The following is an 18,743-nucleotide window of genomic DNA, read 5'->3' as shown; positions in this document are numbered from 1 at the left end:
GCAGGTCGGATGTAAAAGACTAAGAACAATTCAAATGAATTATAATCTAGTTTAGGTTTAGGGTTGATTAACAGACTAGAGTTAAAAATGGCTGCAACTCCCCCTCCTCGGCCGCTGCCTCAAGGAATGTGGGTATTATTATGACTGGGAGGAGTGGATTCATTTAGANATTATAATCTAGTTTAGGTTTAGGGTTGATTAACAGACTAGAGTTAAAAATGGCTGCAACTCCCCCTCCTCGGCCGCTGCCTCAAGGAATGTGGGTATTATTATGACTGGGAGGAGTGGATTCATTTAGACTGACATATTCATCTTGACACAGCCAGGTTTCAGTGAGGCTGAGTAAATCAATATGATTATCTGATATTAATTCGTTTACTAACACTACTTTAGATGATGGAGACCTGATATTTAACAGTCCGCATTTAATTCTTCCCCAGTTTTGTCTTTCTGTCACAGAAGAGGTTTTAATTTTTATGAGGTTGTTATGCACAGCTCCTCTTTGATTAATTTTAGATTTAAATAATTTAGGTGGTCGGGGGACAGACACCGTTTGTATAAAACTATGGGTGGGTAACTGCACTAGAAGCTCAGAGAAGCATGTAGGACTGCGACTCTGAGTCCTGATCTCAACTCTGATTTTGAATTACTAATAAACTTTGCCAGGTTTCTAGATATAATGAGTATGCTACAAATGAATTGCCTCACCTGGGATCAATAAAGTTGTCTGAATCTAAATCTGAATCAATAAATAATATTTTAGGGTAGCCTACATGTCCCTAGCTTTCTTTTCTCTTTTTCATTTGAAAAACTCCAAAGGCTCCAAGTTAGACAGCAAACAAGTTAACTAGCTACAATAGGTACAGTATCTTGCTGCTGTTTAGCTAGACCGTTGGTGGACAGTTCACAGCACAGCTAGACTAGACTTGCCAGGTATGTTGCTCACGTGGATGGACCCACACTACCAGTAGACTACCTTGCTGCTCACGTCTTCCAAGTTCAACAGATTGTCTGTCAAGGTAAATATTTAATCTGAGTGTGACAGATGTCAACAGGCTTGATGTAGGCCTATGATTTATGTCTGGGTCTGGCTACATAGCCTATTGTATAAATACATGATGATGATAGTTATAATATCAAGCTAGCGATGCTTATGCTAACTGTCTAGGTTACTGCATTACTCATGGTCTGTAGTTGCAGTATGCAAATTTTGAGCATTTTTGGTCAAGGACTTTTTGAGTTATTCACAAAAAGCTTTGTGGACCGACCGACCAACCAACCGACCGACAGAGTGACCTATAGAGCTGCAGGTTGCTGCTAAAAAGAAAAAGAAAAAAGTATTTTCTGTATTTGAAAAAAAAATTTTGATACATTTTCTGGCACCAGTTTTTTATATTTTATTTTAATACATTTATTTGAGGGGTATTTTGTATTTTTTATCAAAATACATTTTGATGTATTTTTGTCCATCTCTGCATGGCGCTTTATTAAACATCTTAATTAAGCCTGTTGGCTGCTGTTTGCACAACAGGCTAATTAGCACTTAACAAAAGTACAGCAGTAAACTACACAAACATCAACCTGGTGGTGGCGTTGGAGAAAAAAAGTGATGGCAGAAGTCAGTAGCACTCATTATCCCACCACTCTGAATTTCTCTTCAAAATTTAATGGCAAACCATTCAGTTGTTGAGCTATTTCAGTCTGGGAGAAAGAGGTAGACTGACACAGCCATTAACAATGCTAATTAAAAAGTTGAATTAATCAGATTAATAAAGTAATAGCATCAAACCTGTTCAGAGCTTCTAATGTGAGATTTACTGTAGATTATATGTTTGTGTTGTTGATAAACAGCTCAGTCCTCAGATAAAGACAGCACCTGACTGAGCTCACAACTTTTATGATCAGTATCAGTCTTTATTACATTCATGTGATGCAAGTTTATCTGCCTGACATGACCTACCTAACCTTTCCATTTGCCTAATATGGAGTTTTAGCTGTGCTCCGATGGGAAAATTTCCACAATTATACTGTAAATCAAGATCATGTGAGGAGTATTAGAGCACAACAGGTCAGAATAACTCCTCTTTAAATTTTGACATCAGCCAGTATCTTAAAAACTCAACTACAGATATAATATTTATAATGTTAAGATTTAAATGTTATACATTAGTCCTAATTAAAATGTAACCTCAAGTGTAGACAGTTACAGTTTATGCTGTTGGAATTTCTAAATCATATCCAAACCTAACATATAAGCTAATGAATTTAGTTTCAGTTTTGACTAATGTGCTTTTTGACAGATGATTGTTCATCTGGCATTTCAAACACTGTACTTTACTCTAAAGCCGAAATATTTAGTTGATTGTTGAAGTTGCGGGGTGTCTACAGGTCTTTAAAAAGTATTACAAAGGTATTAAATTCCATGTTACATTTATAAGGCCTTAAAAGTCACTTAATAGTCTTAAATTTGAAGTTGTGAGGTCTTAATTCCTACAAACATTTTATCTTATTTAATTTACCAATTTTGTAATTTCTTTCTGAGAAAATATGTGTGAAGCCTTTTTTCTAGTCTAAAACTATTATACTGCCATTTTATTTCATACTTGCACTTACCTGTTAGCAAAATGTAGATCGACTTAACTCATTCTAATAACCATATTCCTACATAACACTTCTGCACAAGGTCACAAAAAAACTACTTGCCTGCAATGCATACCTGCGATTTTTATATAAGTAAAGCATGATTTGTCCAAAAATCAGATAAATAAATAAATTTGGTTAGAATGTGTCTTGAACAGGTCTTAAAAAGCATTAAATTTAACTGTCTGATACCTGTACACACTCAGAGTCAGGTTTTTCATGTACTGTTGTTCATTTTGCTTGTGACAATGCACTTTTTGTTTTTTTCTTCACATTATTGTTCTGTTTATTCACTTTTTAAACAATATATTCAGAACTTGTAAATGAGAGCCCCCTCTATCACCAAAACAGCTAAACTGTCATTATTTGTCAAAAAATAAGATGTATTTAACTTAGGAGTGTCAAAAATCCAGATTTCACTTTGAAAAGCTTGCATTAAACCCATATATCTAATAAACATGTTTTGAGTGTTATAAAAACAAATGCTGCGTATTAACACTCCTTATAAGTGTGTCTTAAAGCTGGTACTCTACCTTTAAAAAGAACAGCTGTTTGAACAGGTCTAAAGAGGCAGCTTCAGGCTAACTTATTTTCACTAGTGCTAAAAACAATCCTTACAGACAGCAAGCCACTGTTGAGAGATTTTCACAAACCAAGTAGTTTTTTTTTTTGTTTTGTTTTTTAAGATATTTTTTGGGGCATTTTTTGCCTTTAATGGACAGGACAGTTAAGTGTGAAAGGGAGAGAGAGAGGGGGGATGACATGCAACAAAGGGCCACAGGACTCGAAACCGGGCCGCTGCGGCAACAGCCTTGTACATGGGGTGCCTGCTCTACCACTAAGCCACCGATGCCCCAACCAAGTAGTTTTAATGTAAACCACAAACATACAGAGTGAACACTGCACCATAAAGATAACATATCTTGAAAGAGAAGTACATCTAAAGAAAAGTGTACATAAAAAGCTTAAAACATTCAATTTAAATTTTACAATTCACATCCGAATGATAAAATGTTCAAATGTGCCATCTGTTGTTTGTGACAGGAAATATCACTCAGTTTCATTGCATGTCATCAGTCCAGGCTTAAATTCATGTACAGGTAGGTGTAATCATTTTCAACAGAACAACTGAGATGCAAATTATACTATTTGTTAGTGTTTGTAATGTGTCTGATCAGAACATGGCAGTTTATGTTGGTAAATATTATTTTTGTGCAGGGTTACATAACCATTACTGAGGCGGCTGTTGCATTTCTTGAAGTCAGCTGTATTTTACCACTGTTTGTTTGAAGACTTGCCTCTGTATTAAATATGATTATGGGGTTGACATTGCAGAGAGCTACTTCCTGTCCCTTCCTGTCCTGCTTGTTACAATATAAATTGATTTGAAGAAACAGACGTGTCAGTCAAAGCTTTTTACCCCTGAATATTAACGAGCAACTTTGGGTAGAATTAATAATGGTTTTCAACGCATTATTTGTGCCTTCCAGGATAACATATTCAGATTTGGGTACATACCTGTAATGTAATATGTTTTATGCAATTAATATTATTTCTATTATCACTTTTATAATTATTGTTGTTTCCACTGGCCTGACCTTGACTGAAGTGGAGGTAAGTTGTATCAGAGTCACTTTCTGAACCTGCAGATAAGGATGGTGCACCTGACTATGACACATTTTTATTTTTACTGTATCTCAAACAACTCACATGATCAGAGAGCTAATCTGCACACACCCTGCACACAGTGGTGATTTAAATTACATGCTCAAAGAGATCCGGAGCTCAAAACACACATCAGTCAACACAGAAATACACATTTTTAATTCCAGTGTGAAGCAGGTCATGCTTATGGATCAGAGACATGGAGAACAAAACACACAACAACAGGCTGCAAACATTCATGAACACCTGTCCCAGGAGAGAAGCAGAACTATAACAGAAGTGTATTTATATAACACACACTGTAGGTCTACCTCTATTTAATTACTGTTCAACACACCCACTTTGTTATGAACTGAATACTTTATTAGTTCTGTAACTGAAGCATTTTTTGCTGTTTGCTCTTTGTAACAAATGAATCCAGACAAGACTTAAAGGTATATTTTATAACCTGATGAAGTGACATGAAAGTTAGAAGGCATGCTCTGTAGCATTCACAGGCACTTCAGATAAGTGCAGCTGTCAAGGCTGAGAAAAAAAACAGGTGTAATGTATTACGTGAGATTATTCGGTCAAAAACTGGAGCTGCAGACTGGTGGACTGCAAAGGTTTAATCTTGATCTGCAGTCAATTGCGCTTTTGAACAAGGCACCGTATCTTACGGTGTGAGGCATCATCAGGCTTTGATGAAGTGAAAGAGGACACTGTTTCATGCTAAACAAAGAATCAAAGTTGAGAAAATATTTCGGTATATAATATGAATACAGGGAAACTCCTTTTCTTTTTTATTATCATTAATATTAAAGAAATCAGGTGGTCACTAAAGTATTTTATCCAAATTTCCCAAAGGCTTTCTAACATTTGATTCACATTTGCAGAACATATTCTGTATTTTTGTAAAAAACAAACAAACAAAAAAACCCAGCAACTTCATGCCGAATATTATATATCTTTTAACCAAAATCAATATCAGTGTCACATGTGCAGTCATTAATCTTTAATGATGGAAAAATAATCATAAAGTATAACATCTGAAAACAGCATTCAGACTAAAGGGCACATATAATATCTGATGATCTTGGTGCTTGAACATAAAAACAAGTGATGCACTGGCTAATCTTATCAATGGCCATGCGTCACACCAACTTCTACAAAGGAGGGCTGTTAATTATTTGGTCATATTTTCCCTCACGGGGGCAGTTGGAAAAAATACAGAGGGGCTTGAACCACAAGGCGTTAGAGCTGCCAGCTGTGAGCAGGTATATATGGAGGTATGTGTCGTCCCCTGAGACCAGAGTGCTCACAGGTTCACGCCGTCTGACTCCTAAAGCTTCTCAAGATGAACTTCATCAGTATGCTGTCCTGCCTCAGCCTGGTGCTGGCTGCTGTTGCTGCCCAGGCACCAAAGCCCTGCGGTGAGTGTCGACACTCCTGTCAGTGACCACAAAAAGTTTCTTTTTTTTAAAAACTTTTTTTATTTATGTCAGTGTGCAAAGCTGCATTCGAGCAAAATCAAGCAAAGTGAAAAAAGTTTTGACTGTTCGACTGATAGCTGGACTTTAGTTGTTGATGTTTTATTGTTTTGAATTTTTTGGGATAAATTTATTCATTATTATGCAGTTTAGTTGAGACATTGATTCTTAAAATTATCAATACTTTATTATTGGTTTCTTAGATTGACAAGATGTTGTAATACTGCTGCCTGTAACTGTTTATAGAATAAAACAGAAAGAAAAACTTAACTGCAAACTGAAACTGCAATATGGGTTAATCTAATTCATTTATCACAGATTTTTGAATAATTATTTGTATGTACCAGTAAATACAAACTACTGGTAGGCAGGTAAATTTCTATTTTTTCAGTCCATCTTAATATTACTATGGATGCACGATATGGATTTTTTTCAATCGATAACTGAGTTAGTGATCCAATTACTGATAATTTCACATTTTGGTATTTTAAAAGGAAGTATATAACCTGTAGTTTATGGGGGGTAAGAAAGGCTAAGATATAGTGAGAAAATATGGACGATTTATTATTTAATATTTACTTTTAATCAGTCTTCAATTCATAGCTGGCAGTAAAATAAATAAAAAAAACATTTAAAATGTACAGAAAAAGTATATAAAAAAATAAACTTAAGTGTGAAAGCAGGCTACAGTGTTTCATTTTGTTAGAGGGATGTAGGCTACAGATGTAGCAGCCTACACAACTATTAAGAGAGAGAAGGAGAGTGGTTCATTAATGGGTTTTATGATATAGTCAAGCCTTTATGCCAGGGGTGTCAAACATTTTAGTTCATGGGCCACATACAGTCCAATTTGATCTCAGATGGGCCGGACCAATAAAAACCATCACACAATAACTTAGGAGCTATACATTTTTAAAAATGTTTTGTAAAGAATTACATACTGTAGACGTTCATCCTTTTACAAAACAGACGAGATGCCAGAGTTGTCTGAAAAAAAGAAAGAAAAAAAAGTGCAATTTCAGCAATATGTCTCAGTTTTTCCACGTTCAGACAGTCTACCTCTCACTGTCATTACATGTGCATTTATCTATACATTTCCTGATACAGATTCTTTTGAACTGAAGCTGCTGATTGACAATATATTGCACAGTGTTCACGTATACAAGGAAGTATTCATTATTATATCAGAGAGCTGTATTCTGATCAGGGTTGAAAAGCCTCCAAAGCAGAGTTTTACATGAAATCAGCAGCACATTGTATAACTTGCTCCTGAAACCTGACACCTCTCAGTTTAGTCACCTAGTGGGCCAGTTTGGACCCATTGGTGGACTGGTTCTGGCCCATGGGCCGTATGTTTGGCACCCCTACTTTATGGTGTGAGTTTGTTGGTGCTGTTTAAAGCAAGGCTCGGTGTTGGATGTGAGCTGCTGTTGCTGTGTTAGCTCATGCTAACGCTCCAGTGATGGACCTTCAGTACCATGTTTAACCTGCTTAATGGCAGCAGGAAGTCTGCTTATCTAATGCAACTGTCTTGGCCCCCCTTTGAAACTGTGAAAGATGGTCCATATCGGTGATATGTTTTTGTCTAATAATAATAATAATAATAATAATGATAATAAATTATACAGAAAAGCCAAATCTTTAATTGCAGACATTTATAGACTGTAAAGGTATTGCTTTGTCAACACAGTTTATTTCCCAGTATGCTACACTGTGCTTGATACATATCTGATTTCAGATTACTAAGAAAACTGATTTCTTAAACATTCTAATTTTACTTGTCCACAGTTTCTCCCCCGCTGATGAGTGGAGGCTTCACTTTGGTGAGTCTGCTCATATGCTGCAACACCCATAAACCTCCCCCATTTATAATCTCTCCTGGATGGGCCCAGGTCAAGTGATCCCTGTCTTTTCCTTCACTTTCTGCTCTCTGGCGCTTTTTTAGATGGATCCCAGTGGAGTCTACACAGCCGTGGGAACAATAAGCTATGACGCTTTTGGTAAGAGGATGCGGGTTAGAACCTACCCGCTTGTCGCCAATCAGACCTCTTCTATGGACCAGCTGATGCTTTTCAACCAGGTATGTAACCGCCATGCAAATGGCAGCTCATAGTGACCTTGCTGGTACTGTAGCAGATGAATTGGTGAACTTGGTAAAAACTTGTTTTGCAGTACAGTCAGTGTCCCATGACCGTGAATAATTGAATTTACTCCTAACAACGAAAAGTAATAGATGTAGTGAATAGATTTAATATTTTTCCCACCTCATGCAACAACCATTAATAAATACAGTCCCAGTTTACACAAATTAAAAGCATTGAGCACTGTGCACAGAATAATGCCAGTCTGGAGAGACACATGGATTGCTTTTGTGCAAGCTAGGAAAAATAGGTTCACAGTACCTTGTTTCTGCATTCTTCTCAAACATGGGATTCTTGTTTTTTAATTTTAATTTTATATACTTTATTAATCCCCTGAGGGGAAATTCAATTTTTTTTTTCACTCTGTTGTCATTAACACACAGGTCCGAAATACACACACATGCACAAACAGGACTTATACATGCACACAGTGGAGAGATGTCAGAGTGAGGGGGCTGCCATGGACAGGTGCCCCTGGCAGTTGGGGGGTTCGGTGCCTTGCTCAATGGCACCTCAGCAGTGCCCAGGAGGTGAACTGGCACCTCTCCAGCTACCAGTCCACGCTCCATATTTTGGTCCAATCACGGAATTGAGCAGGCGACCCTCCGGTTCCCAACCCAAGTCCCCATGGACTGATGTACACACCAAAACATCACAAATAAAAACATTACAACTTCTTCCATACTTGGATGAGGGTAACATCCTCTCAATGCTACTATGCCTCAATAACATAGGGTCACACACAGGTTTTTGAACTCCTTTTTTAAAGCCTCAAGTTTGGCATTTTGGCCATCGCCATCTTGGATATTTGGAGCCAGAAATTACTTAATTTAGATGAGAGGGTGGATCTGTGGAGAAATGAGGGGTGGATCTGACTTCGCCTCGCAACAACCTATCATTCAAGCAGCCCAGCCCTTAAATATGCATAAAAAAGAAAGAAAGCCTAAAAGAAAATGTTCACAGGTGAGTTATATTAAAATTCACCCCCCGACAGTTGTCCTGAATGTTTTAATTACGCCAGGTGCACAACCTATTTTTCCTGTTTTAACGGAGCATTTCCCCAACGCATTCCCCACCCCCAGAACAACGCCGCGAGATTCCGTCGTTGACGGACCTGGCCAGATGTGGAAGTCATCTAGCAGAAGAGTGAGCAATATCTTCCTGTGAAGATCTCTCACGTTGACTGTCACTGTACCAACTGAACTGAGACGAGTTGAGTAGTGTACTATTGAAAGAGCTGATATATAGAAATTCGAAAATATAGAGTAATTATCAACCACTTAGAAATCAACCTATGGTCAACAATTACTTTTAATAGTGTAGAAAAAGCTTATGCTTATTTTTCTTTTGCATAAATAAATGAGATATTGTTTGCTACTTCCGGCACTGTTACGCTCCGTTTCTCCCATCTTGTCAACGCCCGAGTAGGAAAAATCCAACGCCTCCACGGTCTGATGGTCAACGGAAACGCTGCCGTGCTGCGCGCTAGTCCGTTATTATCCGTCATTTTCACCTCCATTGGAATGAATGACTCCCGTTCAGCATCAATCCATCAATGCGTTAGATTGTGCACCTAGTGTTAGCTATAGAGACCAATTTCTTTTTTTTTTTTATTATCAGGCTGTAAACATGTTTATTTCTGCTGTAAAGTTGGGCATTTTAACATAGGTGTATATGGGGATTCACCTGCCCCTGGAGCCAGCCTCAACTGACCATTTAAGGAACTGCCCTTCCGTGTTGGCTTCATTTTTTTGTCCCGAATGTTGCCGCTTGCTTAATACACACATGTTTTGGTGAATATAACACCATATTTCTTTGCTAGAACAATAGATTACATTTTTAACATGGGTCACAGTGACTCGCTTTCATGAGGGCTCACTTTCCTCATGACCTCATGCATGTCTACCACACCATAGCCTTATAAACCCTACGCCTATTTTATAGGCCTCTGCTCGAAAATTGCATATCCATAATGAAATGAATATATCTCTGCAACCACAAGGTCTATTTGAATACTTTTGGTGTCATGGTAAAGGGAACAATTGTGAGATTTGTTAAGATGTGTAAATATCAGTATATGTGTTATATGTGAAGAGTAAATGAAGATGGCACACAGCACAAATGAAATATTTTGAGGTTCACCTAAAAAAAAAAGCATTTTCAGGATGAGTATCCCTTTGGAATGATGCAGCTGCAGCTCTAAACCTCCATCACATCATAGTACAATATGTGAACATTAACTCTGCAAAGGTTGATTCTGATAAAGTGAAGCAGAACAAGAGAGGTTTTAGTACAGAAAATTCAGGAGAGCTCTCCAGAATTGCTCCATGTTTGCATGTGATTTTTGTCATGTACAATCCTATCTTTCATTTTTTGTTTCTGTAAATCCCTACTGATGTTTAGGGTATACACATACAACTGTCTGTTTCGTTTTTTTTTTACTCTATTTCCCACTCCAAACTGACCAATATGCACCTACTACATTTGAACCTGAGTTTCTATTCTGAGCTTTGGAGGCGTATCTCCGCGACGGCTTGGCCGATTTGAGTGATTGACACCTCGTTTGATTCGTTAAAGCCAATAGAATGACGCTATACCCACCAAAATGAGATTGACAGCACTGTAAGCCAATCAGAGTCAACAGAACGCGTTGTGGTGGAGATGTCGGCTGCTGTGATTGGTCATTGTTTTTGTCCCCCGGAAACTTTTTTTCCGCCCAGATTCATTTGAATGACGGACAACTTCCGGTAGTGCGCGAAGGAGTGTGAAACAGCAGAATGCGCATTTTACCGCGAAATTAATAAGGTAAGAGCCATATTATAAAGATATTTTGGCAAAGGGATTTCTGTTGTTGTTCTTTGGGCTGTAGCTCTGTGATGGTTAAAGGGAGAGTGATATGGAGTATACATGTGGAAAGAGTGGAGTCTCAGCTTTCATTTGAGATGAATGGTGTGTGTTTTGAATAACGTGGTCGAGTTAGAGCCCAAAATATACTGACTGGGTCTGGATATCGGTGCTGTTTGGAGTTGTTGGAGTTAGTTGTTGTTGTTGTTGTTGTTGTTGTTTATTTAGTTGATGTTAAAACTGAGTTTGGGGCATATAAAAAGTTTTTTTTTACAGCCTTGTAGCTGAGGTTCTGCTGTTAAATTTGATGGGCAACATCACTATATTCTTCTGATCAGTGTATTGATACACACCAGGCCTTTATTAGCAGCTCTAGAGGCCTCAATTGGGGGACTTTAGGGTTCAACAGGATAGACTGCATGTAAAGATGGACGACACCTCTCCACTAACCTCCACTCTAAGAAGTGAAGCTAAAATATCCCAGATATAGCCGCTGCCATCTTGCTCTAGTAACGTAATTTTGAGTCAGAGTCTGCGCAGTAGTGACCTCTGCCATATCAAGTTTTCTGCCCATATACCCATCCGACTAATCGTGAGCAGTGCCACTGAGGCCACCAGAGGGGGATCGAGATGTTTCAACCTCACTGACGGGATGCTGTTATGTTGTCCATCTTTATATAAAGTCTGTGTACTACACTTCTTAATACAGTAGTGTAGGGATGTAATGTAAGCCATGAGCTAGCTGGCTAACATGCTAACATGACATGCTCAAAGCATTTACTGATAAAAGCAGCAAAGTTATAACACAATGAAACCAACTCACAGGACTGTATCTGAAATACATCCAGTATATCTCAAGCTCACCTGCAAAGTATGAAAATAATACCTAAATCTTACAATGGCTACTCATTAGTTCCTGGATTTTCACATATGCAGTGATACTCCCACCTACTGGGGATTCTCCTGTTACTACCAATTTACAGTGTCAAGGATGAATAAGAACAGCCCTTTGAAACTGACAATAAATGATAACACTCTTTAAGACTCACATGCTGTCCTTGAATCAGGATTCTCAGAGCCAACACAGGCAAGGACAGCATTCATGTCTTTCTTTGTCCTTTCAGAAAGTCTACTATGAGATCGACTGGAGCAGATTCTCTTGCAAGAAGAAAGCACTGGATACTACCTTCGTTCCCATGCAAGTTCCCTCTAATGCTCAAAACATGGGTCAGGTTTTCATGGGCTCCTCTTCTTCCTGGGGTATGGGTGTGCTGGTCAATAACTGGAATGGAGAACTGCCACAGAACGGTAAGAGGAAACAGTTTATTCTAAATTAGGACATCTGATTTTATTTTGACATGAAGAGATTACTGCTCTTGATAACAGCACACCATGTCACTGATGAGCTCTGGTATAGACACTCACTGACTTGCAACAAGAAAATAGCTTGTGCAAAATTACACAAGACAGAAAAGTGTATTCATTCTAAGTACTTTTTAAAAGATTCACTTCACCTAATTTTGTTTTACTTGCCTTTTGAGGTATCTAGCCATGCGGCGACAGCTATGTTATCAGGTTTTCCGTCCATCCATCCGTCACACTCTTGTGAATCTCAAGAATACCTTAATGGAATTTCTTTACATCTGGCACAAACGTCCATTTGGACTCAAGGACGAACTGATGGTTTTACCGAAACGTTGAATGTCTTGGTACCAAAACACTGCAATAAATTTATTTAGCGTCTTGAATCTTGAATTTATTTCTTTTGCAAGTTAGACGGTGTGAGGGAGTGTATCTGCAAAATGTGTCACACTCGTCCCCCTTTCATGCACCTGTTTTAGAATAATGTGCAAAGTGTTTTTTTTGTTTTTGTTTTGATTTGTTTTGTAATTTCTGTGACCCAAATGTTTAAATGCGTCTATGAGATATTTTCTTTGTGTAAGGCATGTTGTGCAAGTGCAAAAGAGGAAATTCCCACTTGTATGTTAATGTTAAAAAAACATAACTGGATAGTGTTTTGTGCAGCACTTTGCTGGATCCTCACATACAACTTCATGTCATGCTTCATGTCACCAGGCATGTATTCGTTTGTCTTCACTGAGACTGGCTGCATCCCTCTGACTATGTCTGTCCACACTCCAGCATCTGGATGGTCCATGATCAGGTGAGAACAAAACAACATGAGCAGACAGAGAGCAGAAAAACCAACACCACCATTCAAAACAATGCTACTAATTATTTTAACACTTATCTGTCAAGACTTAATTAATCCTTAACATTTCTCGCTCGGTAGCTTTAAGTCTTGAAACATCATCTTATTCCACATTGTCTGTCAGCATCATATATAGCATTGTTAACTACTGTATGTAACCACTGTTAGCTCTGTTAGCACCATTAGCAGTGCCAATACAGCTAATGGTGCTAACATATACAGTAAACAATGCTAAAGGGGTTTTACAGCTCAGAATGAAGCTGCCTACCCACTGGGTCTTTATGGGGTTAGACCAGAGGGTGGCTACCATATATCTGCAGCAACGCCATCCCCGCACCTGAATGGCACCGCCTAACCCAGGTGGTGTGCAGTGCAGAGCAGTCAAGGCTAGTTAACGGCCAGAGACCGGGCAGTGGGCACTTTGTTTCTGCATGGTAACACAGCTAGCCGGCTGTCTGTCAGCAAAATCAACAGAAAATAAAATAAAGGGCAAAACATTAAAATTTCACCACCTCTAAATAGTGCTTTGAAATGCAATGCTAAAACTCACTGAGTAGCATTGGACTGAAAGGAAAGGCCTTTTGCATTCTATGTCATTTTGTGTGTGTGTGTGTGTGTGTGTGTGTGTGTGTGTGTGTTTGTGTGTGTGTGTGTGTGTGTGTTTTTGGTTAATGGGTGTTCAGCTATCGAAAGCAAAATTAACCAAAACTGACATTCATGTGAAGTCAAGTGAAAAAAAGAGATGGATGCAAAGGTGTTAATGAATTTGGAGAATCTAATGGTGAAAAAAATAGAAATATTTATATTTAAAGCATGTTTCAACTCTTCCCTTGAGGTATGTGATACTTTCACTGAATGAAATGTTTGAAAAGAAACTAGCCTAATTGTGCAACAACAAACTGTTCCCCAGTCAATTCTCACACTGTGCTGTACGCAGTCTGCGGTTCCTCGTACTTGTGCCATCTCAATGAAGAACACCCAGTAATGATTCTAAAAAAGTAAATTTTTTGTTTACATTTCAGCACCTACAACTGGGTTTTGGGCAACACAGACCCCATGGACTACACCCCTCCTTTCTTCTGTGCCAAGTCTAAACTGGAGGAGGAGGAGACACCAGATACCTTCTTCACTGCCATTCAGTCTCTGGCCAGGAAGACCAAGAGAGAGCAGTAGACATCTGGAGCATCTCACCAAGATAATCACTGATATTGCTCCTTTTACGGCAGCGGAGCTAAATTTGACCCAAATTATTCAGTATATATTTATCATAGTATGTAGTTCTGTAGAGATTAATGTGATTTCCGATATTGTTTTAACCTGCTATACCACCTGACAGCACAACTAGTCACAGCGATGTACGTGTGAAAATCCTTTTAACACACTTAACACACATAATAGGGTAAAACCCAAACTCATTCAACATAGTAGGAGCAAATCCAGGTTTTAAGTGTGAAATTTGGAGGTACACTATGACAGCTAAGTAAAGGAGACCTTTCAATAACAACTTATAGCTACATCCCAGCTATGTCTTCTGTCTCTGTCATCCTCTTCAATAAAATCAATTAAAAGCATTGAATGACATTGTACTTTGGAGTTGGCTGCTTGACTGTATGAGTCACTACAACAGCAGAAATATCAGGAAAGACAAATAAAACCAAGAACAGCACAAAAAATGTTAACAGTGAAATATAAATGTTTAATCTGATACTGAGACATGAAGTGTACCTGTGGCACAATGATCAGTCATGTTACACCACAGATGACACCAAAAGTTAGCCCAGTAAATGTCTTCAGAGAGTGAATAATTTCTTTTGAAATGTAAGTGCTCATTGGAGTTGCTTTTGTGTTGACAAAAAAGTCAATATTTTCCTGTTCCTAAAAGGAAATTTCAGTTGATTGGAGTCCAAATAAATACTGTACATCTATTTTCTACAGAGGCCTTTTTCCACCAGAAAAAGATGGGAAAAAATTATTAAAGGTTGGGACTAGTAGATATAAAATATGCTAATGGTAAGCCAAAATTATGACTCACAAAGTCAGTTCAATTAGGACTGATTCATTTTAGTAAAACAAATATTTATCTACATGTGCACATAAGAATGAGAAATGTGAATAGTATTTTGGCAATTAGACTCAATACCCATGTCATATACTGTATTTTAGGAGGGTAATGAAGCTGTAGTAGAACAGGGATTTAAGTTTATACTTTACTGATTGAAGTTATGCTGAGCTTCATGTGATGCACACTAGAAACTGGGGGAAGATCCTTTGTTGTAGAGTGAGTGATGCTTCTTAGAGTGGTAACAACTCCGGGTCAGATTTGTTTTTGAAAAAGATTTATTTAATCTACACATATTGCAGAGTGGGTTTGCTACATGGATAAAACAGACTGTAATGTTTTCATTAAACTCAGTAATGAATCTCAAAAAGTAAATCCATGCTTCTTCTTCAGAACCTTAAACTTGAGAATTTGGCACCAAAAAAACCCCTATGTACTTCGTTCCTCCCCCTCTGCGGAAGAGCTAAACTGGAGGCGGTAGACACACCAGATACAATCTTGGCTGTCTCTGAGTCTCTGGCAAAGAAGGCCAATCAAGTAGCGTAAACATCTGGCTTACCCACCAGGATAATTACTAATACTGCTCCCTTCAGTGCAGCAGAACTACATTTTGACTGAAACAAACATGGAATATCATGATAAAAATATTTCCAAGGTTGTTACTGGCTCATCTATAAAGACAGGCAATAAAATAAATTATCGATTTGTATGCCATGACACTGACTCCCTGTTGGCATTGTCCAAATGAAATATCCCACCTACCAGTTATTTTGTCAAGTAGCTTCAATAGCAAGAATGAATCTAAGCTATGAGACTTAAACGTAGAGTTAGTCTACATGGTGTGAACTAGAGATGCACCGATCCAGCTTTTTCAGCTTTGATACCAATCAGGCATCAGGCATTGATGGCCACAAAGTTATTTCCTAAGATAAAATAAAACAAGATGAAACAGATTAATGCAATGATGAACTATTTATTTTTTTAAAATATAAAATGTAAAAAATATAAACAATTGTGCAACAGCAGTTGAAATAGTGTGAAATACCTCCACACAGCAGATTCTCTCCTTCGCTCCATGACATATGACGTAGCTTGCGTCGCTATAGATTTAAATGGAAAGGATCGTCTCAGGTATAGGTTGAATTTTCTGATAACTGATTCATCTGTTTTGATGATATCGGGGCCGATATTCAATCCAGATATCAGATCGGTACATCCCTAGTGCGGACTAACTGAGAGAGACCTTTCAATAACACCTAGCTGGATCCCTGCTTTGTATTTCATCTCTGTCACCCTCTTCAATAAAATAAAGTGGAGGCATTGCACAATACTTCTTTAGAGTGAAAGTCTTGGATTGATAAAGAAATAAGACGGCAGCAGTAAAAGACAAATACAAACAACAAAGTTTGAAAAAGCACTGTCCTCACCAAACATGTCTTGATAATAAATGAAGCATACACTTGGTAAATGAATCACTGATGTTCATAAGTTCAGAATTAATCCATAAAACCAACCACTCAAATACAGTGTGTACAGTAGGTGGGCTACATGCTACATATTTTTTTCAAAGACTGGAAAGACTTGCTCCTATTGAGTTTTGATGGGTGATTGTGTGTTTATATCTCCCTGTAGAAAGCTGCAGTACTTACTGTTCTACAGCAGATGGAGGCAGCATTGCTCTTATCTTAGCAGCTCCTGCTATGATATATGCATTTGCCTAATGTCTTACTCAATTTGAATGTTTACTGGAAATAATTAATCAAGCTTGATCACTTACTGAAGCACCCTTGGTGGTAACACTATTTCATTTTGACCCCCCTGTATAGCATTTATAAGCAAGATATAAGCAATAAATCATTACAGAACACTATAATGTTGCTGTAAACAGAGATAAATAAATTCTTAAGTTAATTAATGTCATTAATGTCAACAACTGTGACTCCTCCTGTCAGGCAGGATGCTTCACAGGCAAAGTTGCATGTTATAAACAAATACATTAACAAACACTTGCCCTTTTGTCTGTTTACAGCGACATTACAGTGGCCTCAGGGACATAACACAAGTATGTGCTGCTTAGAAATGCTGAATTGGAAGGTTGACTTAAAATATTACCCAGAGAGCAACATGTAACTTGTACTCAAGGTAAAGTGATTAAACTGATAGCAACATGATAAGAGGCTGCTGAGCCAAGTAAAAAAAAGTGAATAGCCATCTATTTCAAGGTTTGAGTTTGGCAAACGAGCATTTATGTATGCAGCTCCTTGTATGTGGAGTCTTCTGCGGATGGACTTTAAGTTGCACTCATTGGTTCCTCTCAGCCATTTCAAAACACTGTTGCAGGATTTTTGGACGCAATCATCAATATGCCAATGTCAGGGTGTGTTTGTCTTTGTAATCATGTGTAGTTGCTTCTGTTTTTTGTTAACATATTTTTGGGCTTTTCTTTATAGTAATCTAATTCTGCATTTTACAGTATACTGCTTGTTTTAGAGCTTAATATTTTTATTCTCTATTTTTGTTCTATGTTGTCTGCCTGTAACTTCATGTTGCTGCCATTTTTGGCCAGGACACCCTTAAAAAAGAGATTTTTTTTATATCAATAGTTTTTTTCTGGTTAAATAAAGGTTAAATAAAAGGTTCAGTGTGTAATTCTAAGAAGATAGTCGATCGCTGAGTCTCATTCCAAGGTCGTCAAATACCAACGCTTCGTTATGCCCCTCGGCGTGTAATATCGATGCAGAAGGCACCCTTTGCCATCTATGAGACACACCAGGCTTTCAACTTACTTCAGTGTGAAACTATTTCCAGCACTATCTGATGCTCAGAGCAACTGACGTAGTATAAAGAGTGAGAAAGTCTGTGTAGGGTGGGAGGGAGCGGTGATGAGTGGGTCAGATTTTCACACAGGGGACTGCTGTTCATGTCCCATGTGGAACCACGAGTCAGTGCCGTTTTAAAGTATTGTTATGTAACTTTTGTCCATGTGTCACTTACTGACGTCATCTATTTTAACCCAAAATAGATGTTTTTTACCACCTTACCACGACTGTTTGACAACATTAACCACATGTTAAAAGGTGTTTCATCCAGGAGACAGCTGTGCGTCACATACAGATGCTAAAGTGTGCATGTAATAGAGATGCCAAAGGGTGCCTTCTGTATCACACATTGGGAAGCTTGAGAAAGCTGCGGTATATGACGACCTTGGATGAGAATGTGTTGACGATCTTATGTTAGTAGTCGGACCGAATCACCAACCAAAAGCGTCGATATTTGACAACCTAGGAATGAGACTGGGTCAGTATTTGATGACCAAGGGGTGAGACTGGGTCAGTATTTGACGACCAAAGGGTGAGACTGGGTCAGTATTTGACGACCAAAGGGTGAGACTGGGTCAGTATTTGATGACCTGGGAAAGAGACTGGGTCAGTATTTGATGACCTATGAGATTGGGCTAGTATTTGATGACCTATAAGACTGAGTCAGTATTTGATGACCTATGAGATTGGGCTAGTATTTGACGACCTATAAGACTGAGTCAGTATTTGATGACCAGGGAGTGAGACTGGGTCAGTATTTGATGACTAGGGAGTGAGACAGTCAAATATCTTTCTCCAGAATTAAATTTTTTAAAGTTACTTTAAAGTTTTCCTTTGTTGTTCCATCTTTGAATCTATATTAAAACTTCTTGAGTGTCTGAATCACTCGCCTGT

At 38.2% G+C, this 18,743-nt stretch overlaps 1 protein-coding gene across 1 annotated transcript; it reads left to right on the top strand.

Annotated features, from left to right (window-relative positions):
- Positions 1-5,559: 5,559 nt before the first annotated feature.
- Positions 5,560-14,542, top strand: LOC126390425 (ependymin-like). The gene is made up of 6 exons (XM_050044731.1): positions 5,560-5,717; positions 7,563-7,597; positions 7,720-7,854; positions 11,884-12,067; positions 12,836-12,923; positions 13,994-14,542. Exons 1-6 carry the CDS (start codon positions 5,642-5,644, stop codon positions 14,142-14,144), a joined length of 669 nt encoding a protein of 222 aa, XP_049900688.1. The 5' UTR covers positions 5,560-5,641; the 3' UTR covers positions 14,145-14,542.
- The last annotated feature ends 4,201 nt before the right edge of the window (positions 14,543-18,743 follow it).

The sequence above is a fragment of the Epinephelus moara genome, chromosome 5 (genome assembly GCF_006386435.1).
Source record: "Epinephelus moara isolate mb chromosome 5, YSFRI_EMoa_1.0, whole genome shotgun sequence".
Taxonomy (NCBI): domain Eukaryota; kingdom Metazoa; phylum Chordata; class Actinopteri; order Perciformes; family Serranidae; genus Epinephelus; species Epinephelus moara.
Note: the sequence above shows the minus strand (reverse complement) of the source record. Positions and strands in the feature narration are given on the sequence as shown.